Source organism: Podarcis pityusensis (assembly GCF_964106645.2).
Source record: "Podarcis pityusensis genome assembly, chromosome: 16".
Taxonomy (NCBI): domain Eukaryota; kingdom Metazoa; phylum Chordata; class Lepidosauria; order Squamata; family Lacertidae; genus Podarcis; species Podarcis pityusensis.
Genome location: NC_138041.1, coordinates 11,924,104 through 11,949,220, shown reverse-complemented (window position 1 = coordinate 11,949,220; position 25,117 = coordinate 11,924,104). Strand labels below are relative to the sequence as shown.

At 46.1% G+C, this 25,117-nt stretch overlaps 1 protein-coding gene across 1 annotated transcript; it reads left to right on the top strand.

Moving 5' to 3' along the window:
• The first annotated feature begins 127 nt into the window (after positions 1 to 127).
• Positions 128 to 24,825, top strand: LOC308465549 (uncharacterized protein). Its single transcript, XM_080985526.1, has 17 exons — positions 128 to 274; positions 2,343 to 2,406; positions 3,137 to 3,660; positions 7,072 to 7,111; positions 7,226 to 7,287; positions 9,075 to 9,123; positions 10,699 to 10,748; positions 11,654 to 11,693; positions 13,847 to 13,887; positions 14,945 to 14,984; positions 16,070 to 16,113; positions 17,091 to 17,136; positions 19,181 to 19,238; positions 20,686 to 20,771; positions 21,450 to 21,503; positions 23,285 to 23,351; positions 24,632 to 24,825. The coding sequence occupies exons 2-17, from the start codon at positions 2,353 to 2,355 to the stop codon at positions 24,730 to 24,732; spliced, it is 1,356 nt and encodes a 451-aa protein (XP_080841652.1). The 5' UTR covers positions 128 to 274; positions 2,343 to 2,352; the 3' UTR covers positions 24,733 to 24,825.
• The last annotated feature ends 292 nt before the right edge of the window (positions 24,826 to 25,117 follow it).

Sequence of the window (25,117 nt, the reverse complement as noted above, 5' to 3'; positions counted from 1 at the left end):
CAACATCTGGGATGCCAGCCAGGCATTACAGGCGGCAGCAGAGAGAGCAAAGCACGCTTTTTGAAAGGGAACTGAGAAATAATTTTTGTATTGATGGGGACAGTTGTGGTGGGTAGGACAGGAAGTGCAATTGCCTCATCCTGTTTCCATTGGAAATATTGCACTATTTACATGCTCTGGTTGTGGTTCACTACATTGGATGTGCTGTAGTTCAGTGGGAGAGCATCTGCTTTGCAGGCCAGAGGATCCCAGGTTCAATCCCCAGCATCTCCAGGTAGGGCTAGAACAGACTCCCTGTTTGAAACTTGACAGAGCTGCTGCCAGGCAGTGTATGCAATATTCAGTTAGATGAACCCAGTGGTCTAAGGCAGCTACCTTTTCTCCTGTGTACCAGGATTTTAGGCTGGGGACAATCCCAGACCCGCCAAGTGTCCCTGTTTCCCAGAGACAGTCCTGGATTTACAAAAGCCGTCCCGGTTTCTGATTTGATCCCGGAATGTCCTGCTTTTCCTTAGGACGTCCTTATTTTCATTGGACAAATGTTGGAGGGTGTGGAGTTATGCAACCCCCGAGCCAAGGAGATAAATAACTATATAACCTTTAGAAGGCATCTGAAGGCAGCCCTGTTTGAACGTTTAATGTTTTATTATGCTTTTATATATGTTGGAAGCTGCTCAGAGTGGCTGGGGCCATCCAGTCATATGGGTGGGGTTGTTATTATTATTATTATTATTATTATTATTATTATTATATTATATTTTATAAACAGGACCCCTATTTTCATCGGAGAAATGTTGGAGGGTATGCAATCTCAGCCCTGCTAGGGGTGGGTGTGCAATGAAATATTGGCATGTTTAAAGGGGGGGTGTTCAATATAGGAGAGGGTGAGTCAGATCTGATGCACAGCATATATTCAAATTGCTACTACAGCACCTTAACAATCCCAGGAATTGTGCTTAGTTAAAGTGGTGTAATAGTGCTGTAAATGTATGGTGTGAATGTGACCTTTGTGTCAACAGGGAATTGAGGAGGAATATGTTCTATAGATTTTTTAGGGCCGATTTCCTGAAACCTTTGCAAGCGCTAGAGGAAGTCCTGGTGGGCACCAACGCCTGCTCCAAGTCCTGAAATGTCTCTGTGTCTCTGGGTACGCGCTATTCCATTAAAGAACATTCAAAGCATATTCCCTCCCTCCCGAAAGAATCCTTGGCACTGTAGTTTGTTAAAAGGTTGCCGTGAATTGTGTGGAGTAAAGGAGAGAATTATTTGAGAGAAATGATGTGCTTCGCATGTGCTTTAAAGGCACAGTGTGCACGCACACCCTGTGTTTGGGTGCTATGAGAGGAACAAGAGCCCTGTGTAATTTAAAATAGAAACCAGCAACTGCAAAGGAGGGAAGGAAGACGACTGGAACTCGGGAAGGATCTGTTGTTCTCTGTTGCCATGGTGCTGAATGGCTCTCTTGTGTGGCGTTCGCCATATTGTAAAGGACCTGTTCTTTTTCTTGTTGGAGAAGAAGAGGCAGTCTTTTCAAGTCCTGTTCTACCCCACAGGGGTGGAGGTGAGAGAGGTGAAGATGTTTTCCCAGCAATAAGAATATTTAAGCTTGAAAGGGGCCAAAGCGTCTAAAGAGCTTTAAAAAAAACAACCCAAACACCTTTTGTACTTAGGCTGAGGGAAACTGAGCTACGAAACTCCTTGCCGCAAGGAAAATGCCACGGCAAAGAATTTAGTAATTCCCAAAGATAAGTTTAGTGTCAGTAAAAAAAAGAAGTGAGTAAACTGCCTGCAGATTCTGCCAAACTCTGCCTCCATCTGTCGCCATTTTGTGGCTGGCTTTGGCCCACAACTTCATTTTGTGATTGGTCCTGGGCCTCATAAATCTGAAATGTGAGAACCCCTCTCCGTTGGGTTTGTAAAGACTTTGCCCACTCCTCCCTTTTGGTAGATTTACTGAGGAGGAATTGCCCATAAGCAACCCAATCCTGTCCATGTTGCATGTGAGGTCTCTCAGGAGGAATAGGCAATTGGTTATTATGCCACACTCCCAAAGGCAGCCATTTTGTGTTATGCTACATAGAGAGAGCAGCCATTTTGGAACTGGTACCCACGGCACTTTCTCAAAATGTCCACTGCCCAAAAAGGTTGCTCACCCCTGATGTGCGTGAACTACCGGGCTCTGGGGGAGATGGCTGGGCAAAGCATGTCAGATTGAGGGGACCACAGAAGTAAAATGTTTGGTAGAAAGGGAATGAAGGCCTATGGCAGAACCCACTGGAAATGGGCATGGGTCAAAACGGAAGGTCCTCATCTCTCTCTTTTTCTCTCCCCACACCCCCAAGAGGCTTCCTAATGGATAGAAGCAGCAGGAAAGCGAAGAAGCCTACCACAGGCACAACAGAGCAGGTAATTGGAACAGGTGGGGTTAGGCATTGATTCCTTTTTTTGTCTTTCCCTTAAAAAGAACTTGATTTGAGCATTGTATTCAGGTTATTCCTAAGCGTCTTGAAGAAAAAATCTTCTACTGAAAATAGGCCATATTTCAAAAAGTAAAATTCCCAGCACCCCCAAAGTTCTGAAATTGTTGAGCTTTCTTTTCTTTTTAACCAAAGTTGTTTAGGTTTTTGTTTTTGTTTGTAAACCACCAAAAACAAAGAGAGAGGACACATTTTTCAACTTAAACTTCAACTCTTTCTTTCTTTCTTTCTTTTTCCCCCAGGGGGAGGGGGGCAGTGGCATAGTCTCCCCCAAAAAAACAAAAAAATCAGCAACACCCCCAGCATCTCCAAGAGCCGATTCTTCTTCCTCTTCTTCTTCTTCTTCTTCTTCTTCTTCTTCTTCTTTTTCTTCTTCTTCTTCTTCTTCTTCTTCTTCTTCTTCTTCCAGGGTAAGAAAGGGAGATTCCTTGTTGAGGTCCCCCCCCCCCCCCCGCTTTGGAAGGGTGGGACTGAGGAGGTAAGTTCCTATGGACCTGCAAAAAAAACAAAAACAAAAAAAAGATTCAAAAATTGGAGAAGTGCAAATTCTGAAGGATGGCTGTGTTTCAGTTCATGTATTGTTTCAAAAAGTGCAGATTACGAAGGTTTGCCTTGAAATGTGAACTGAAATGAATTTCTCCCCCTAACTGACATTACAGGCTGGTACAGAGAAGCTAACAGAAGAGGAGAAGGCACTCAGGAAAGAAGTGGATAATGTACTGCAGGGCGAATTGGCGAAGCTCTTAGTTGAGAAGCAGGAGGAGGCGGAAAGTCCAGCATTTCAAGGTGAAGTACAGAAAGGCAAGGCAACAGAGAAGTCCAAGGAAAGGAAGGGAGGCCTAGCATTGCAGAATGAAGTAGAGAAAGCCCAGACAAAGTCCAAAGAGGAAACGGAGAGTGAATCACCTCAGCGTGAAGTAAGAAAAGCCTCGGCAAAGAGAAGGTCCAAGGCAGGAAGTGAGCCTTCCTCATCATGGGATGAAGCAGGGAAAGGCAGGGTGAGGGAGATGTCCAAGCAGGGAACGGAAGAAGAGAACACCCAGGAGGAAACTGAGGACACTGAGACCCAGGAAAGCAGGGACAGTGAATCACCGCAGGCTGAAGCAGAGGAATCCTCAGAGAAGGTCAAATGGAAACAAGGCTCTTTATCAAGCAAAGAGGAGGAGATGAAGAAGGAGGAGGGGTAAGAGAACCCTCCCCAAAAAGCACCAGCTTGCCTCAATCTGTCCCACATGTAGAGATTAGCATCACCCCATAGTGCACACACACACACACACACACACACACACACACACACACACACCTGCCCCCTGCCTGCAGTGCTGGGAGTCTCAGATATTTTCTGCCTCCTACACTGAAAAATCAAAGTGATACTTGGCTTGGAATAAATTTCAAAATAATAATGGCCTACTCCCAAATGAGAATGGAAGCAAAGCAATGATGGGCTTAGCACTAGCAAACAGGCAAGTTCCCAGAGTAAAGATTGCAACTTCTTCCCCCCACCCCCAGTGCTACAGTTGCCACACTTCCTGAGGCCGGCTGGAGTCATCATTTTTCTCCCCCAAACTAACAAACCACAAGTGATATGCCATAGAACAAACCTTGGTCCCAGCTTGTGATCTGTCTGGCGCAAGACAAACCACAGGCTTGGATACAACACTTAGCCAAACCATGACTTAGGGCTCGTCCACACTTCTGCTTATCCCAAGTGGACTCTCTAGGCACAGGTCCGAGTGGTTTTCCCTTTGCTCTTCCACTTTCCCTTGTTTAGTGCTAGACTGAAACAAACAGGAAACCCCATTGCCCTTTGTTCCGATTCAGAGCTAGAGATCAGGTTTCCTTGGGGGGAAGTCGGAGGGCAAATGGAGGTGTATGTAAGCCTTAGCCTTGGGTAGCCTGTGCAGCAGGCAGCAGGACCAAGAGAGGAATGTACCAACTAACTAAAGTCTATTGACTTGAAGGCGTCTACTTAGTGGGAGACAACCATGTACTTTCTGATTTTATCTATCGATTTATGGTTTGTATGTGGAGAGTGCCTTTCCTTCAAGTAACTCCAAGCTCCAAGCAATTGTGGGCGGGTGGAGAAAGCAAGCCAGTAATCTGGTGGCACTTTTCCTTGTGCCCACATGCTGCCCTGTGTTGTCACCAGCCAACACTGGATGTACCCCAATTTCCTGGAAAGGTATGTGCCATTGCATATGACTGGTGCTAAGTGTTTTGCAATACACAGTTGATCCCCCACTCCCTTCCTGACTCTAACAGTGTCTTTGTTGTTGTTGTTGTTGTTTAGTCATTTAGTCGTGTCTGACTCTTCGTGACCCCATGGACCAGAGCACGCCAGGCACTCCTGTCTTCCACTGCCTCCTGCAGTTTGGTCAAACTCATGCTGGTAGCTTCGAGAACACTATCCAACCATCTCGTCCTCTGTCGTCCCCTTCTCCTTGTGCCCTCCATCTTTCCCAACATCAGGGTCTTTTCCAGGGAGTCTTCTCTTCTCATGAGGTGGCCAAAGTATTGGAGCCTCAGCTTCACGATCTGTCCTTCCAGTGAGCACTCAGGGCTGATTTCCTTCATAATGGATAGGTTTGATCTTTTTGCAGTCCATGGGACTCTCAAGAGTCTCCTCCAGCACCATAATTCAATAGCATCAATTCTTCGGCGATCAGTCTTCTTTATGGTCCAGCTCTCATTTCCATACATCACTACTGGGAAAACCATAGCTTTAACTATACGGACCTTTGTTGGCAAGGTGATGTCTCTGCTTTTTAAGATGCTGTCTAGGTTTGTCATTGCTTTAGTCCCAAGAAGCAGGCGTCTTTTGATTTCGTGGCTGCTGTCACCATCTGCAGTGATCATGGAGCCCAAGAAAGTAAAATCTCTCACTGCCTCCATTTCTTCCCCTTCTATTTGCCAGGAGGTGATGGGACCAGTGGCCATGATCTTCGTTTTTTTTTATGTTGAGCTTCAAACCATATTTTGTACTCTCCTATTTCACCCTCATTAAAAGGTTCTTTAATTTAACAGTGTCTTATACTGAGTCAAACCATTGGTCTGTCTAGTCTATACTGACTGGCAGGGGCTATCAAAGGTCTTAGGCTTTCCCAGTGTGGTAAGAATTCACTTCTACACCACCTTGTTCATAACACAGGTGAGGTACCACCTTTTAAATAAACCATGGAACCAAGAAAACTAATTCAAGTCCATCATCCAGGAGGGACCCAGTGTTTAGGACAGAGCCAGTTAAAAAGGTCTGTCCCAAGGCACATCAGAACAAAACCTTATATAGTAGTTCAAACACAGCAAGCAAAGAATCATAAAACATCTAAACATTCTCAAACCTATGTCAGGAAGGGTTACAGGTCATGAAAAGCAAAACACATATGGCTCCATTCCATCAGCTTCACCCCCTAATTACCTTGTGGTGACCAGAAATGCCTAGGTCATTTGACCATTTTAGGTTTTGGACGTCACACATTACCCTGACAACCTAGCTCATGATCCGTCTCTATTGACGTTCCTCCTTCTATCTTTCAGGAAACTTCAAGGATTTTTGATTAACACGTGGTAGACTTAGAATAACATCCTGGGGGACCTTGTGTTTGTGCCACTCTCAGGGCTCACAGGGCTAGATAAGATTTCTTGCTTATGACCTAAAGAGCATAGGGTTGTGAAATGCAGGCCCACAAAACCCTCGCGCAGAAAGCAAACCTTTTCTTTCATGCATTCTAACTAAAAGCAAAACACTGCAACATTATTAAAATAAAAAATAGACACCTTGAATTCCTAATTCTTATATTACCAGTACAGTGGTACCTTGGTTGTCAAGTTTAATCTGTTCCAGGAGTCCCTTCGGAACCATTCGAAAACCAAGGAGCTTCCTACACTCAGCTGGAAGCTGAGTCAGACATTTGGCTTCCAAAAAATGTTCGCAAACCGGAACACTCCTGGGTTTGCAGTGTTCGGGAACCGATTTGTTTGGGAGCCAAGCCGTTTGACAGCTACTGTATTACCTGGAGGTGGCAACACTGAATGGCTGGGGAACCCCTGCCAGATGGATGGGCTGTTGTTGTTGTTGTTAAACCTGGGATCCTTTGTTGTTAAACCTGGGATCCTCTGCATGAAAAACAGGTGCTCTTGCTGCTGATCTGCGGCACTGCCCTTAAAATGCAGTTCTTAAGTTCTAGGAAGCTACCTGTTACCATGTCAGACCACTGGGTTCATCTAACTCAGTATTGTCTTGAGCAGGCATGGCCAAACTTAGCCCTCCAGATGTTTTGGAACTACAATTCCCATCATCCCTGACCACTGGTCCTGTTAGCTAGGGATGATGGGAGTTGTAGTCCCAAAACAGCTGGAGGGCCAAGTTTGGTCATGCCTGGTCTAGAGTGAGTGACTGTGGCTCTCCAGAGTTTCAGGCAGCAAGCCTTTCCCAACCCTACCTGGAGATTCATTAGGGATTGAAACTGGGACCTTTTGCATGCAAAGTGGGTGACTTTCCACTGGCCTCCTTCCACACACAACCTGAGTACTTTATATTACCTGAACTCTGCTTCTTTTCTCCCCCCCCCCCCTTTTTTTTTTGCTGCTCCTTCAGACCATCTAGTGCTGGAAGCTTGTGGGTTAAACACAAAGAGGTAAGAAAGCTGGGCAAGAAGTGGAGTTCCCCATCACCTCTGGTTCTCATAAGAGGCTGGGTTGAGAGTGCACATTGGGTGTGCTTTTAAAACTTTTTAAACTTCAATTTACAGAAAATAAGAGAGATTGGAGAGAAACCGCTGGAGGAACTTGGACCACCTGGTTACTTTGCTAAGTATGACCCCCCCCCCACACACACCAAGCCCTGTGCAATAACTAACTCACCTGATTGACATAGGACAGAGAATGCTTCAAGAGCTTTTCTAGTTTCCAGGTGGGGTGCATTCACATCCCAGCAAATCCAGGTTGTGCAATTGGAAGCTCTTGTGTGACAAATCTTGTTCCCCCAAAGACGGGACTTTTTAAAATAAGAGAAGTACACTGGCATGTGTGGAATAACAGTTGCTTTGAGGCAATGTTGTCTAACTTTTGCACAAACAAATGGGAAAGAATGCTCATTAAATAGACAGCATTGTCTAATCTCCATGCAAACAGTCTAGGATAAATGCCCAATAAACAGGCTGTCTGGAAGCTCCCAGAGTATAGGAACATAGAAATGTAGGAAACTGTATTCTACTGAGTCAGATAATTGCTCCATCTAGGCAGTGGCGTAGTGTGGGTTGCCAGCACCTGGAGCGAGGCAAGTACTGCACACCCTAAAAAGCAACAGTGGCAGTGGCTTCAGACACTCAACAGCCCCAGAGGCAGCTCCTGAGTTTGCCACATGCCTCCATCCAGGGGCCATCCAAGGCCAAGCTTCTGAAAGGAGGGCCTGAGCCTCACCCTTCGCTTTGCCCAGGAAACCCAAGAGATCTCAGGACAAGGGGAAGGGCTACTACTCCCTCTGATTTGGAATTAAAAACTCCCAGCAGCTTTTGCGGGAAGGTGGCCATTGGGTGCTCAGTCATGGATCCTGCCCATTGGGGACTGGTAGGGTGGAATACAGGAAGCCCAACAGGTGGCAGCACCAGGGCCAATGGCAGGTGGAGCCAACTAATTCTAGTTTTGTTTCCATCCTCGTCCTCCCTGCTAAATTTCACAAGTGCAACTGAAGCTAAGGAAGAGGAGGCTGGTGGCATTGCCACCTAGAGTGGTTGTAAGTAAGGAGGCAGGCCGGTGGGGCCTGGCTGTGGGTAGACTGAGGTTAGTGGAGCAATGCCTCATTTGCCCTAATGGACTGTCCTCCACTAGCCCTGCTTCTGACCATGGAGACACAAACATGCCCAAATTAAAATTCCATGTGGTCATCACTCAACAAGCAGTTCCCTTCCTGCATCCATCAGGCAGGGTCAGAGCAAACTAATCCTGGTCCACAGTCTCGCCCTCCCTCCAGTTAGCATCCATGTTTCCTGAAACAGCCTTAAAAGGCAAATCATTAGCAGTGCCAGGGGAAGCAGATCAGTTTCCACAGCTACAGGCTTTTAGCCAGTCAGCACTAATACAATTTTGGGGATAACTCCCCTGCCACCAGGGATTATCATATCAGGAACCTACCACTTATGGAGTTCATCAATGCTTTTTTTACACACACACACACACACACACACACACACACAATTCCAAGGTAGTTGAAGCAATCTCAAGATGGGTGGGGCTGAATGACAAAAGGCTAAAACAGGGCAACCCAAAGAAGTTGAATGTTGGAAGTTTCAGGACAGGCAAAATAAAGCAGTTCCCACAGCGCATAGTTATATAGAATTCTCTCCCCTGACAGGCAGTGATGGCCACCAATTTGGATGGCTTTAAAAGGGGATTAGGCAAATTCATGGAGAGTAAGGCTATCAAGGGCTACCAGCCACAATGGCTATGTTCTGAGGTGGCTACCTCAGGCAGCAGAAGCCCCCAGGAGGCAGCTCCACCAGGCACCCTGCCCCTAACAGTGATGGCCCAACCTGACTAGTCCCCACTTTTCCCCAAGCAACAAGATGTGACTTTAACCTGAGCCGTCTCTTTTTCTTCAAGGTTAACTCATAGAATCATGCGGGATCTTCCTACTTTCCAGAAGAAATTGGTAGGTCTGTGCATTCAAATCTTGATTTGTTCCATCACTGTTAAATGTTAAGCTAAAGCACCTTTAAATGTCAGGGAGTGATGCCAGTAGAGTTGCCAGGGGCTGACCTGGAGGCTCTGCCAATCTCCTTAACACACAAGTGGGGAACTTCTTTTTCAGTCTTCCCTTCTGAGCAATTTTTGTGGGGCCACATGCCACAGGTGAGCAGGGCTAGAGGCCAAAGTGGGTGGAGCAAAGAATGCTCCTTCGTACAGTAGCCTAGTTTCTACCTACACACTCACACACCCCTCTCTGTCCTCCCTCCAGGCAAGTAGGAGGTATTAGTTCAAGGAGACATTCTATCTAGGCAAAAACTCTCCAACGTTGTCCAAAGCTGGACCATAATTTGAGGGTTTACTTACTACCCCCGCCATCCCTAAGGTTCCTGCTTCTTTAAAAACAAAACAAAACACCTGGTGAGCATCTGTCTCTGTTGAGATCAAAAGCTTCTCTCATTTATAGGTTCAGTATTATTTATTTACATTTATTTACATTTATTTATTTATTTATTTTTATGTATACCACCTTTATCTTCCAAGGCTCTCAAGGTGGTGTACATGGTTCTCCTCCTCCCCATTTCATCCTCACAACAACCTTGTGAGCTAGGTTAGACTAAAAGATGGTGAGTGGCCCCCAAGGTTACCCAGTTAGCTTCATGGCTGAGTGGGGATTCGAACCCTGCTCTCCCATGTCCTAGGCCAACACTCTAACCATTATGCCACACTGGCTCTCAGTAACTAACTGCTCTGGGGTTCCCGTTATCCTGTTTCTTTCATAGGTTCAAAGAACCTCCCTTCCTAATGGAGGGGAATGCTGCTCTACATAATCCCCCATCCCTTTGCATTTAACCTCTTGGTCTGCATTCAAACATTTTATTCTGGGACGTTTGACTGTGCATCAGTGAACTGTGCTTCTGGATGGTAGTGACCCCACCATTTCCCCTTCATATGTTTTGTCCCCTGCCCCCCAAGCAATCCATGAGCAGTAAATGAGAAATAAACCAAGGTAGTGGGGAGAGACATGTTGAGGCAAACCATAGTTTATTGTCACGTGCAAACAAGGCCCAATGTGCTCTGATTTTCTGGGGTGTGGGGAGCAAAGGTCATAGTGGAGCTCAATACTGGACTCATAAGGGACAAGCTGTAGTGGGGTGGGCAGGTTTGAGAAGAGGGCCACTCATAAGGCTCTGTGCTGCATTCACTGGGGTTGAGGGAGCAGACAGGGTGTAGTGAGGGGTTGGGCTGTCAGAGAACTCAAATGAAAAGAGAAATGGGGGCGGGGGGGGAGATTGCCAATGTTTGCTTACTTGTTTCATATCTAGGATGGAAATCAAAACAGATAATACAATTGGTATTCACTGTCATAGTTTTCAGTTCACCACAACCAATATGCGTTGGGAATGGTGTGGAATAATGCAATTCATTACTTTAAATTTTGCCATAGCAGACAGCGAGCCAAATTGTGTGGGTTTTGTCAGTGAGGGGTGGAGCTAACTGTTGCGAGAGTGTCCCTTCTAATCTATAAACGTTATTGCAGAAAGCTTCAGAAGTGCCAGAAAAGTATAAGAGAAAGAATATGCATCCAAGGTATGAAACTGTGATAATCATGGGCTGGTACAACCACTTTCAAATCTGTTGGGGTGGGAGGGGTGCCAAAAGCATTAGGGGAGAACAAAGCCCCCCTGTGGTATCTCCCAATCAGCATGAAAGGGGAGCTTCCTTAGTCACTGGGAAGCAGTCTTATCACTTTTTGTGCTGATTGGAGTCAATCAGAGTGAAAGGAGAGTCAGCAACTGAGAATTGGCTCCACTGGAGAAGGTGCCGTGGGAAGGACACTGGGGAAGAATCGTTCTATATAGGCTCCAAATCTAAGCATTTAGGAAGACTGACATCCCAAGGTGCTTTGGTTCCCAGAGAGTGGTGTGCAAGTTCTGTTACATACCATGGAACTTCAAGGGAAACACAACTTAAGTCAACTTAATTCACTCCAAAAGAAGATACTGGAGCACAACCATTGCCTGTATGTGTGCCCAGAAAATAGTAGAACTAGCTTAAAGACAACCCATGAATCATTGCACTATATCCCTATTTGTTCTCTCTGGGGCACGAGCCTTGGCAGTGTGTATGGAGGTCCTGGACTACCCAGACAACAAGACCTCTCTCTTGGCCACGCTGATATTTTCCAAAGCAAAGCAAATCAATACATTTGGCACCAGCTTGGCTGCAGGAGTTGCTGGAAGGAGGCATCCAAACCCCTATGGAACTCCAATCTCCATCTAGGAGAAGGACCCCTATGTATTATTATTGTATGATTATAAGATTGCTGTATAATCTTAGAAGGTTGTATCATTTTAGAAGGGGACGTGACTGTGACTATCATGTAGGGGCCCCTGAACTTTTGAAATTGCTACAACTCTACTGGCCACAATAGAGATGGAAGCTCTTGGGCAACAGGACAGATTTTTGACCTGGACTTACTTTCTTTCTTAAAGGATAGCTAAACTGCTCAGCTCCGAGCTGCCCAGCACCCAGGTAGGCATCTCAATTTATCTTTGTTCTTCACTCTCATCCATGAACCATGGGATCCCTTGACATGCTGTAGAGCAAATGAGGCCCTGCCCCACCAACTTCTCAGCCAGTCCCCACCTGCCTGCCTGCCTTCCTCCTTAGAACCTGACCATGGGAGGTGGCTCCATCAGTCAGCTTCTTCCTTCCTAGTCTCAGCGTTGCCCCTTGTATAATCCATCAGGGAGGAGGAAGATGGGGTCAAAGCTAGAATTAGTTAGCTCAGTCAGTGCCTGCCATTGGCTCTGGTGTTATCTACTGATGCGTTGTGCCCTGCCAGTCACAATATGCACCAGACACCTCTGCCTTTTCATTTAAAAATCAAGAAGGCAAGCCAGGTGAAGGACTAACAACAACAACAACAACAACAACAATAACATTATTACTTGCCGTTGACCATCAGTTTCCAAGGCAAGTTAAAACAATTTAAAATCCAGAATTAAAAACTCTGGAAACAAATAACAGTCAATGTGTTTAATCTGAAGCTTTTCCTTGTGTTATTTTTCTCTTTACATACCCTTTCATATATTTTTTGTACCCGCGTTTCATAAAACTGCAGTATAAATCAGGTTTCTTTTGTTATTCTTACTGGATATGATCCCTGAAGATTGTGTTTTTTTACATTTGCCCAGTGATTGTTCTTTGCTTTTCTTTGCCTTCTCCCCCATCTTTATTATGATACAATTTCAGACTTGGTTATGAAAATTATTGTTATTATGCCATTGATTTTATGTTTAGGATTTTTAAAAACTCAGTAAAAATACACTGCACACACAATAATGACAGTTGCAGGAGTAGGGGGGTCCTGAAAACACAGGTGTCAAAAGCAAGAGCTAAATAGGTGCATCTTCACCACTTGGCTGCCATTTGCTCTGGTCTAGCAAGGGTATTCCTTATGGTCACGTGGTGACTTAGTGGTACAGTGGGGTTGCAAGCTGGAGGTTGCAAAGGATACAATATAGAAAGATTTGGGAGACAGGAAGTGGTTGGTGGGGGATGCATGTGTGTGTGGGTTTTTGAATTCGTATCCTACTCCTTCCATGCTGCGTAGGACTTTCAGACCCTCAAACAATCTCATCATACACCAGGAAAACCATGAAACAAAAACCTGCAGAAGGAAAGCAGCATTAAAAAAATAAAAATAAAATAAAATCAGCAGCCAATATTATCCAAAGTTAACTGCAAATAAATCAGTTGCTAAAAAGCATTTCCCCCCCCATAAAAAGCATGTCCAAAAAAGATTATCCCTAAATGTGCTTTGGAAAGTAATGTACTATATCTCATAGAGCTGAGAGTTCCACAGCCTGGGTGCCCCTGAAGAGAAAGTATATATCTCTGCATTTCCCTGCTTTCCACATTTTCAGGAGCAGAGACTCAGAGAGTAAGGCCACCCTAATTACCAGACAATGTGTGGACAGGCTCATGGGAAGGGAGATAGTCCTTCAAGGATTCAGATCCCAAACAGTTGAAGGCTTTACTGAATGTTCGCAGAGTTGTGTACTGGCCTCAACTGATCATGCTCTGCTGACCTCCTATCTGGACTACTGTAGTGCACTCTGTGCAGGGCTGCCCTTGGAGACTATATGAAGGCTGCAGCTGTTAGATAGGCAAGTGGGGCAGCTCCATGGGACCATTTTGTCACCAGCCCCGAAAATGATGCATTGGCTGCCAGTGAACTATGAGGCCCAATTAAAAATATTAGTACTAGCAAAAGAGAGTACCTTTCCCAATATCGTCCACCTTGGGCCCTATGACCAGAAGGGATACCCTGGTGGTGCTGCCTCACCGCTGAGTGCTGCCCAGTGGGCATTGGCCCATGACAGGGCCTTTTCAGTGACGGTTCCCCATTTGTGGATGCCCTCCCCTCTCTTTAGTAACTTTTGGGAGGAATTATAAAACATTCCTGGTTGCCCAGGCATTTGAAAGTTTCTGTTCCTGGCAACTTTGAAAGTATTACCTGTGAGCGTGTGTGATTGTTTGTAGACTCTTTGGGAGGAAGTGCAGGATATAAATTTAATTTGATGATGATGATGATGATGTTGATGATGATGATGATGATGCAGGGAGCAGTTTCTGGGGTGGAGCATAGTGTGCCTTCTAATGTATCCCTGTTATTGCAGCAAATGAAAACGAAGCATCAGCTGTCCCTGAAAGACTCAAGGTACAAAAGCAGAAATGCTCTGGAACACTGTGGGTACTTTCAAATCCATGGCAATGTGCAGAAATGTTGGCAAGAACCAAAGGCAGGGGTAGGGAGCTTGTGGCCCTTCCATATGTGTTCAGAATAAGCAGAGTCACCCCACCCATGAGGTGGACTGAAGAAACCCATCTCAGGTGGTGGAAGTAAAAGAGGTGGTGTTCTGCCTGCCCCATCACTTCTGCCACCGAGAGGGAAGCGTTCCGCGACATGGTGCTGCTGATCATCTTCCAAAACCATGGTGAGAAGCCAAACGACAATGCTTTGAGGAGCACCCAGGCCCCCTGCCAAGTTCAGCAAGTGCTGGGGCATTCCTGAGTGCCATGTTGCCAATCAGTTCCCCGCCCCACCACGGGGGTGGAGAAGCCAAGCGGCAATATTTTGAGGAAGCGCCCCATCTCCTGGTGAGTTTGGTGCACGGTGGCAGTGGAATTGCTGGGGGGCAGAAGTGAAGGACAGTGGCATAGCGTGGATTGCCAGAGCCCGGAGCCTTTGCAACATAATTCAGTTAAAAGGTAACTTAGTATCCGGATGTGCCTATTTACAGTGGTTATTTTCACTTAGCCCTATTTCTCGGTGAATCCACCAATTTCTTAGTGAAATTACACTTTTACCAGTAAAACTTGCACTGAACTAGTACAGGGAGCATTAAAGCAGCCATGTCTGACCCCTAGTCAGCCTCAAGACTCCTCCAGTCACAAAGCAGCACATTATTCATGAGACTCCCCTTTGTGAAACTGCTATAGCAAGTACTGATAACTCTCTAAGCAGACTTGTCAAAAGAGCAGATATCTATACATTTATCTGTGAAAATGGATGCTGGAGTCAAGGTATTCACAATTTCAAAAGAATGGCCCAGAATGGCCAGGAAAAGGCAATCAGTGAACATTATGAGGTATCTTAACAGACAGCAGACAAGCCATACTCTCAAATTTCTGTTGTAGGCCACCTCTTTCCCAGTGTGCTTTCTCTTGGAAAATAGGATGTTTCTCTGAACAGGACCTTCTCTCTTTTTTTAAAGGTTAACTCGGATCCTGAGCCAGGATTTATCTGAAGATGAGGTAGGCCGCTTATTCTTGTTTATCTTTCATCCCTGAATGGTGGGTTGCCCAGCATATTTGGATTGCTGGCCGGGGGGTGGGGGTGGGGGGAGGCACTTTGAAGGTCAATAATTGTAATTTTCCAAGGTGCTTACCTGGACCCTTCATCTCTTTAAGATGTGTTGGGTGGCACACAGGGAGGAAGTGTGTAAGGGAATATGCCTGGATAGCTTAGTTCAGGGGTCAGCAACCCGCGGCTCCGGAGCCACATGTGGCTTTTTTACACCTTTGCTGCGGCTCCGGGGCGGATACTAGCGAGGGGAGGAGGTGCATTGTGCGCCCCGACACTCCCCACTGTGGCGGGCGCTGCACTGGCTGTGACGTCGCATGGGGGCGGTGCGTGCGTTAGTCATGCACCGTCCCGACGTCACCTTCCCGCCCGCTGTCAGATCGCGGCTCCAGAGATATATTTGTTTTAAATGTCGCAATGGTTTTGCGGCTCCCAGTTTTTTTTCTTTGGAAACGGGTCCAAGTGGCTCTTTTTGTCTTAAAGGTTGCAGACCCCTGGCCTTAGTTGGTTAGAGTGTGGTTGCAGGTTCGATCCCCGTATAGGACAGCTGTGTATTTCTGCATTGTAGGATGTTGGACTTGATGATCCTCAGGGTCCCTTCCAACTCTTTGATTGGAATCAAGTCTTTACTTCTTTTTTGCCCAGATTATCCATGGGTTGGGATAGAGATGAGTGGTGCAGTTGGCTAATATTAGACTCTGTGCTTTTATGGTCTTATGAGCCCCATGTTGGCTAAACTGTGGCCCTCCAGATATCATTGGACACCCAACTCCCATCAGCTCCTGCCAGCCTGGCCAGTTGTCAGAGAAGATGGGAGTTGTAGTCCAGCAAAACCTGGGGAGCACCAGGTTCGTCACCTCTGCTTTATATTGTGCGTATATTGCTTCATTCACTTCAAAATACAATAATACAATAAAAATAAAATACAATAATGGAGGGGAGACCCCTCCTGCTCCCAAAGTCTTGCCTTGACTAAATTACTTTTTTTGTTGTTGTTGCTGGAGAGTCACCCTCTAATTTATAAATGTCACTGCAGGAAGAAAAGGATGAGTCAAAGAAACCAGACCTCCATTCTTCAAGGTATGAATCCAAGTGAGGGTGACCTTGGAATGCTGCGCCTACTTTCAAATTTGTGGCAGAGATGCCCCAGCCAGTGTTGCCAAAAAGCACAGGGCGAACTCCTCAAGTGTCAAGGACTGGCTGGATGAGGAAGAGTGGTGGGAGCTGCCTGCCTTAGAAACCCCCCCCCCCCCGGGAGGACACAGAAGATAGCAACTTAGATCCTGGATCATGGTGGTGTGACACTGGGGAGCAATCTGGGGAAGGGACGAGCTGGGAGGTGCTAGAAGCAGGTGGTTTGAGCAATTGTGGGGGTGTAGAGGCTGAGAGTCGCAGTATGAGCGCAGACTCAGACAGAGAGGAGTCCTGAGATCCACAGATGAAGGGCGGTACACAAATTTAATGAATAAATAATAATGAAAGATAATTCCCTTTGTAGGCACAACAAAATAATATCCTTTGCACTGAGTTAGAGACCACAAGTATTTATTGTGTCCCTTGCCCCTGGGCAGAAAATATTTATTGCCCCTAGAGATGAGAGAGCTGTGTACAAACTCATCTCTCACAATATGGTGGCCTTTCTGGAAGGAGCAAGAGCCACTCCAGGGGTGGCATGCAGCTGGTACTCTTGAAGAGAGGATCAGGGAGGTTCTTCTGTCCTCCTATCTATCTCTCCCCAGTCACAATGCAACACCTCCTCAAATTTGCCACCCCAAACAACTGCCCCGTTGGCCTTCACTGTTAATCTGTCTAGTGCAATATTGCCTACAATTGCCTCTCCAGGGTTTCAGGTGGGGGTCTTTCCCAGTCCTACCTGGAGATGCTGGGGAATGAACCTGGGATCTTCTGCATGCTGAGCTAGTGTTCTAGCACCACAACATTGACCAAAGGTGGCTTTGCCTCCCCTCTCCCCATAATCTATGAACCTTCTCCTACAGCCTGTCAACTCTAACCCTGGATCTATCTTTCTCCTCCCCCACCCTCGTCATTTCCTGCAGTAGCAAGACAGTGCCCTTTGAGACCTCTTCTGAGGAGAAAAGGAAGGTAGGGAGTGCAGAGAACTGTAAGCTTTTGGTATTCAGGAGGACTGTCCACCTGCTGCTTGGACCCAGCCTCCAGAGAGTGTGACACTAGGCCTTTCCTGTGGCCACCAAGCCCATGAAAATCTTGCTGGTATGATGGTTATCTGTGGCCCTTCTTGGCAAGCCTGGTGTAGCATGTAAACAGAAGAAAAGACTGGATCAGACCAAAGGCACATCTAAGCTGGCACCCTTGAGGGCTTTTGCCACCCTTGAATGGGTCCTTGTGTGGCAGGAACATAGGAAACTGTCTTCTACCAAGTCGAAATATTGGTTTGCCTAGCTCTGGGTTTCCCAAACTTTGGTCTCCAGCTGCTTTTGGACTACGATTCCCATCATCCCTGACCACTGGTCCTGCTAGCTAGGGGTGATGGGAGTTGTAGTCCAAAAACAGCTTAAGACCCAAGTTTTTGGACCCCTGCTACAGGGCCATCTTAAGCATATCCGGCGCCGTGGTTCAAAGATCCCTCTGGCGCCCATCCCCTTTCCCAGAGTTGTTGACCTTTCCCCAAGCCTCTGCGGGGATCGCTCTCCTCCTGCGGAGGCTTGGGAAGGAAGCTGCACGCCTGCCAGCCATATGGTTGACGGGGCATAGCTAGCGGGCGTGCAGGGAAAGGGGAGGCCTCCTGCAAAGCCTCACAGCTCCCCCACTCGCTGGAGTGCCCCTGAGAAGCCAGCACCCTGGCGCAACGCGCCAGTAAGCCCAATAGGAAAGATTGCTCTGCCCTGCTATAGACCAAGCCAGTTGCATAGGAGGTGAAGGACAGGGATCAATAGTGGTCCCTCTGCAGATATTTGAGCATGCTGAGTTTTAATGCCAGCCATGTGGCATCCACTGCTGCCTCTTCCTAACTTGAGGAGGTGGCAGTGAACACAGCAGACACGGGTTGAGGCAATTGCAGCATATACTTCAATATACTGAACCATTTTCAAAGCCCTTTAGAGACAGCTGATGGGGACAGACGATCATCAGCACATGATGCCAGTGCTCAAAAGCTTGCCACATTGAAGCTTGGGACCTGCCTCGCTCTTCAAAGGAAAGAGACAGGGGGCAGATCGTTTGTTGGCTCAACATCCATCTCAGCTCACAATTCACCTGCTGTCATGGGTGTAGTCAGGATTTACAGTATGTTGCCGGGCAGGACACCCACCTGTCATCATCTTCTGTCTGCCTAGCAGATTTAGAATGAAATGTCTCAGTAACAGTTGTTTTAAATTACTTTCTTTTGGCCCAAGTGCTCAGGAAAATGTCAAAATCTTCCTACAATTTCTACTTTTAGTTAAGTCTTTTTTTTATTTACTTGATGGGGGGGCAGTTGCTCCCCCTGGCTACGCCCATGCCTGCTGTACCTTTAACCCCTGCCCTGCCTATGTATCGTTCAAATTTCTGTATTAAATAATTTGGCAGAAGCAGAAACTTGAGTCAGAGTACTTCAGCCAGCAGTGAGAGCTAGGACAGTGGCCTTATTAGGTCAGCCATCCCTCAGCCCGCAATGTGGGGCTAATCATACTGACCTGTCTTCTATGGTTCTTAAAAATATCACGCTGCAGGTAAGACCTGTGAAGACTTTTGAACATTATGAGTGAGCTAGTGCAAATGCTAAATGTTGTTGTAGCTGTCTTTTTGATGTTGGTCTGCCTTGACCTGAATTAGGGTCACCATATTTCAAAAACTGAAAATTCAGACACAGAAGTTGTCGAGGTATTGCAGTTGTTGAGCTATTGAGTTGTTGCAAAATCTCCAGAAAACTTGACATTTTCCAGCTATTTTTAAGGATATTCACCAAAAAAAACAACACTTCCAACATGGATTGCCATATGCCCATGTTTTCCCGGGCATTTTATCAATTTTTGAAAATTCTGCTTGAATGCTATTTCTGATGGATGAATCCCGGATATGTCCAGGGAAACCTGGATGTATGGCAGCCCTACTTATATACTGATTTTTAGTTAACAGATTTCTTTACCTCTTCTTCTTGCTTCTAAACTCTTAAACTCCTGCCCAACAGGCTGAAGCAGCTGCAAAGGATAGCACACAGAAGGGTGAATCCTTGTCTTCAACTGCAGGTGAGGTTGTATCACTGGAGTGGGAGAAGGACCAGGGGCGGAGGAAGGGGTGTGTGGTAGAGGCGGGCCGTCCCGGGTGTCAGCACTGAGGAGGGTGACAAAATGCTGGGCGACACTCACTGCGGGGCCTGCAGCGTGCCCGAGCCATGCATCTCTCCTGGGAGTGACATGGTGGCTTGGGCACCTGCAGGCTCCGCTCTGCCCCAAATGGTCCACCCACCACCTCCCCCTCAGCTGTAGAGTGGCTGAGTGGGAAGAGGCAAGCAGACTCCTTGGAGGCCCCACGGAGCATCCTGCCCCAGCTTGCCCCGCCCCGCAGGCAGCTGGCCCTGCCCCTGGCACAAGGCACGTGTGCCACCCCAGGCTCCCGATTGGCTTGCTCTGCCACTGAGAAGGGCTCCTAGATAAGTGAATGGGCCTGCCCCTGCCCCTCCCAGACTTCTCCTGAAAATCTACCAGTGCTTTAGGGCACATTCATCCTGAATTTGAAGCAATAGATGAACCCAAATTCACCCATCCTTCTGCATTCTGAATTTTGCCATGCAGACCCCCAGTCAACTAATTATTTAATTTTATTTATTTAAGGTATTTATATCCTGCCTTTCTCCCAAGTTGGGATTCAGCATCTTAACACTTTATACAAATTAATGAAAACAAACGAGTTAAAAACATAAGTTGAAATACAACAAAGCAAATAAAAGAACCAGCAAATAAAAGATAGATTGCCCTGGCAGCAATATTCTTCTTCTTCTTCTTCTTCTTCTTCTTCTTCTTCTTCTTCTTCTTCCCCATCAATTATTATATTTATACCCCACTCTGGGCGGCTTATAGCAACCTAGTGATCAGCATTGTCTGCATCTTAGTTTTCAAAAGCTTATCTGAACAGGAAGGTCTTAGCCTGCTGGTGAAAGATAACAAGGAGAGAATCAGTCTAGCTGCTCTTGGGCAGAAATTCCACAATCTGGGAGCAGCCACAGAAAAGACTCCCTTTCTTGTCACCAGCAACCATGCCCCTGATTTTGATGGAATTGAGAGAAATGCATATCCTAAGGTCATGTGTGCATTTATATGCCACTTTTCTTCTGAGGAGCTCAAAGTAGCATAAATGGTTATTTTCCTCCCCATTTCATTCTCACAGCAACCCTGTGAAGTAGATTAGGCTGAAAGACTGTGGCTGGCCCCAAGATCACCCAGTGAGTTTCATGACTGAGTACGTCCTATTATGGAAATTTGGAGTTTGAGTGGGAATTGTGTATATTAGGAGACATCCACACTAAAAACGCTGGTGGATTTTCAGGATGACTTAAAAAAAACTAGTTGGTGAACTGATGAGGAGAATGTGGAGAGCTCAGCTTAAGACTGGAATAATGAGAAACCAAAATGGACATGTTTCCCCGTCCTTACCCTATGTTCAGCTTCTTACGCCTTGTTTCCTCACTTCACACAGGAAGCTCTGTCTGGAACATGGGGCAAAAAATAAGCCACTGGAAGATGGCCCACCAACATGGGTATCACGTGGGCCAGCTTACTCAGGTGTGTGTAGATGCAGCTAAGACAATGTAGCAATGGGTTCCTCTTGAGGGAAGGGAAAAAAGATGGACTGTGCTCTTAAACAGACAACCCTTGTTAACAGAGGCCGCTCACTGGTGGCAGATTCGATATTTAACGCCATTGGGGAAGGCCACAGTTGGGTTTTCTTCCTCAGGCGGCAAAATCTGTCATCCAGATTCAAGGTGGGGAGGAAAGATGGGGGAGAAATTTGATTTCGTTTAAATGTAAATCTATCCAATTTGCTGTTTCTGAGAACAATATGGGAACCGAAGCACGGATATCCTTCAAAGCTTGAGCTTACCTGAATTTTTGCAGTGCAATTCTCGGACCAGTGTTTGCAAAAAATGCTTCTATTAGGGGAAAGTCAGTGTACAAACAAATGTATTCATGAAAAGGACATACAAGAATGCATTAGATAGAGGGAAATTGTTTGTACAAACGTGTGCATTAGTCCAAACTGCATATAGAAATGTGTTTATTGGAAGAATTCCATACTAAAATGCTGGTGGGTTTTCATGAATATTTATTTATTTATTTATTTATTTATTTATTTATTTATTTCTAATATAGGGATTGGAATCTTTGGGTACTGATGCATGGCTCTGAAAAGGGGGAAAGCTGCCAATCCATAACTGACTGGTCCTTTTCCTTTCATCCTAGGATAAAATTTACAAGCAAAGGCTACTGAAACATGAGCGGGACACCAAAATATCTGTAAGCCTCTTTCAACAATTCGACCTTTCAGTTGTATTGCAAGGAACTCCGTGACCTGTGATATCACCACTTCACTTTTGGGTGGTGTTATTTATTGATGAGAAGTATAGGCCTCAAAACACTTTGAATGTTTCCCTTAGAGCAGAGCTGGGGAACCTCAGGCCCAGGCCTTTCTATCAAGCCCTCAGCATTCTCCACAGTCTGTGTTGCACTCTGTTAGAGTACCGTCGCCTGTCTGAAACAATGCCTTCTTGCTTGCCTGGACGGTAAACAGAGAGGTGTGGTTTTTTAAAAATATAATTTTTATTAACAAGCCAATCAAATCACATCACATTAATTCCAAATTACACAGCCAAATTTTTACATTTTTGTTGGGGGTACCCATGCTTCGAGCTCAGAAAGGGATCCAAACATCTCTCTTGCTGCTGCTTTGATGTTCACAGTTCTGTCCAAATAGCATTCACAGTTCTGTTCAATCTTCTCTTTCTTATTTTCCTCATCTTCTTATTGTTGTCATAAACAGAGAGGTGTGTATGGGTTTTTGGGAACCTCTGGCTTTTTGTTTAAGGGGGATGTGGCGCTGTGGGTTAAACCACAGAGCCTTGGACTTGCCAATCAGAAGGTTGGCAGTTTGAATCCCCATGATGAAGTGAGCTCCCGTTGCTCGGTCCCTGCTCCTGCCAACCTAGCAGTTCGAAAGCACGTCAAAGTGCAAGTAGATAAATAGGTACCACTTCGGCGGGAAGGTAAACAGCGTTTCTGTGCGCTGCTCTGGTTCGCCAGAAGTGGCTTAGTCATGCTGGCCACATGACCCGGAAGCTGTACGCCGGCTCCCTAGGCCAATAAAGCGAGATGAGCGCCGCAACCCCAGAGTCGGCCAAGACTGGACCTAATGGTCAGGGGTCCCTTTACCTTTACCTAAACAACAACAACAACAAAGTTTGCTGTACACAAATAAATGTTGCATCCAGTGCCCCACCCACATTTTGCCTCCTGCTGCACCAACCTCTGCATTTCACTAGCCTACTGTGTACAAAGGTAAACATCTGCCTCTGGCCCCACCCACCAGTACCATGTGGCCCCTGTAAGGCGTTGCACACATGGCAATGTGGATCTTGGGTTGAAAAGGGTTGCCTGCCTCTTCCCTGGAGGCTGACCCACAGGTACCTTTGCTCTGTGCTTTCTAGGCACAGCTCAGCTCCATGTTTTCCAGATCTGCATCCAAGTGGCCTTTTTTGTCCCAGCACTTGGTCTGGGAAAACCCGCACGTTACTGCGGAATCAGAGCAAATGGCAATCTGCTGCAAATTTGACTGCCGTTTGCTCTGATCCAGCAGCAAAATGTGGATTTTCCCGGGGGAAGCACCAGGACCAACCCCCCCCCCCCAACCCCTGGTATTCAGACATGGAAAGTCCAGACCTGTGCCTAGAAACACAACACAAAAGGAAGTCTGGATGAGCCCTCTGTTTAATGTTCCTTTTGGACTTTGGACTTGAATGTTTTTTACAATTATAAATCGCTTCAAGACCCTTTACAAAGCTGGAGATGAATAAATGTAATATTCAATGATGATACATAATCATTTAATTATAATAATTATAAAACCATTGTTATTATTAAAATGTTCAGATTTTTTAAAAATCACAAGGGGTGGGGGGAAATGGTTGAATTTAAAAAGTAAGCAGAATATCACCTTGAAGTGATGGTAGTGGTGGTTGAGGGGTTCTGTGTGTACTTTGAACGTATCTCCCTAATCCCTTGCTCACTTCCCCATTCCACAGATGCCCATGCCACTCCAGGAAGTGATGGAGGAAGAAGTGTTTGACATCTTAGTGGAAACCCTGTTTGGTGAGGAAAAGGCTTGTGTACTGCAAGTCTAGCCTGCTTTTGTGATCACAAGGACACATCTCCCTCTTGAAGTCAAGCCACCACTTATACGTTGTCCCCCTGCCCCAAAGTGGGAGGACTTCTGTAAAATGTGTTCATACTAATATACAGTGGTACCTCTGGTTAAGTACTTAATTCATCCCGGAGGTCTGTACTTAACCTGAAACTATTCTTAACCTGAAGCACCACTTTAGCTAATGGGGCCTCCCGCTGCCGCCGCGCGATTTCTGTTCTCATCCTGAAGCAAAGTTCTTAACCTGAAGCACTATTTCTGGGTTAGCGGAGTCTGTAACCTGAAGCGTATGTAACCTGAAGCGTATGTAACCTGAGATACCACTGTATAGATACAAAAATTCAGAAATGATCATTGTAATTTACACCCCATCTGCACCATACATTTGAAGCAGCAGCATGCCACGTTAATCAGTCATGGCTCCCCCCAAAGAATCCTGGGAACTTCAGTTTGTTGAGGCTGCTAAGAGTTGTTAGGAGACCTCAATTCTGCTCAGATAGCTGGAATGCCTAGGGTTCCTTGGGAAAGGGGATTTGCTCTCAGAATTGTAGCTGTATGAGGGGAATTATAGATGTTAGATTACATGGGGACAAGATGGAGCCCTGCAGGACACCACAGGAAAGCTTTCATGGCATCAAGCACTGGTCCTGCCTCCCATAACTGCTTTCTGGAAACAACCCTGGAAGTAGGAGCACAACCACCGATTGGCCACTGTGAGAATAGGATGTGGGACTAGAATTTAGGGTTGCCATATTTTGAAGATAAAAAAAAAATAGGACGCTATGACACTGGGGTGGCCATTCAAAGCAAATGAATGCAATTTGTCTCGAATTTTGCCCCTGAAAAAGAGGATGTGTCCTGGGGAAAAGAGGACTCATGGTGGGCCACTGACCTGATTCGGCAACAAGGCTCATTTTATATTCTCATGATCATGGCGGGTGAGGTTCCTGCAGAGGTGCAGGCTTCTCATACGTTGCTAAATACCAGCTGCTGGGAATCGTTACAGGTGAGCAGAGTTTCTGCTGCCCTCAGGTCCAACTTGCAGGCTTCTCGCAATGCTAGAATGGATGGACCTTTGTCCTGATCAAGCAGACTCATCTCACGAGAGGCAGGGCAAGGTCCCAGAGACTCAGGTCACTTATGCACCCTGCCATATTGTGATGGTAGAAACTGCGGAAATGTGTGGCATGTAAAAGTAACCTCTTTCCCCTCTACCACCCCTCCTCAGACTACCACAAAAAATTAGGATCAGAGCACCCTCTCACCATCCAGATGGAGCAGCATGTGGAACACCTTCACCTCCAGTTGCAGGGAAGAAGAGTTCTTTGAGTGAAGATGCTGTGCAAAGGACGCCCCTCCTACCCTTTGCCCACCAGTACCTTGAAACCACCTTGAGAACAAGTAAATGTTTATGTGTTTTCATCCTGTCCTGTGGTTTTTCCCCACCCCCCTGTGGGCTGGGGCAGCAGAGGAGGGCACAGGACCAGCGTGTGTGCTGTGAGTCTGTGAGAGTGCAGTATTTGATTCAATTTGCATGTTTTATGTCCATGTTTTTTCACATAAGCCTTCACAGAGCTGCTTATAGTAACTTAATGAATGCAGATATCATTTGTAAACTGATCACAATCATTAAGCAATGATTTGGTACAGGCAAGCTAACTATGATTACAAAAAAAAATGAGCAGAGGCAGTTAAAAATAAATAAGGAGAGGAA

What these genes read in the sequence shown, in the direction of transcription:
- LOC308465549 (XM_080985526.1), top strand. Translation starts at nt 2,353, where the DNA reads ATGGATAGAAGCAGCAGGAAAGCGAAGAAGCCTACCACAGGCACAACA. An exon ending in AGAAAGAATATGCATCCAAG is followed by an intron (nt 10,749 to 11,653) that starts GTATGAAACTGT and finishes TCTTTCTTAAAG; the next exon opens with GATAGCTAAACTGCTCAGCT. An exon ending in ATCCTTGTCTTCAACTGCAG is followed by an intron (nt 19,239 to 20,685) that starts GTGAGGTTGTAT and finishes CACTTCACACAG; the next exon opens with GAAGCTCTGTCTGGAACATG.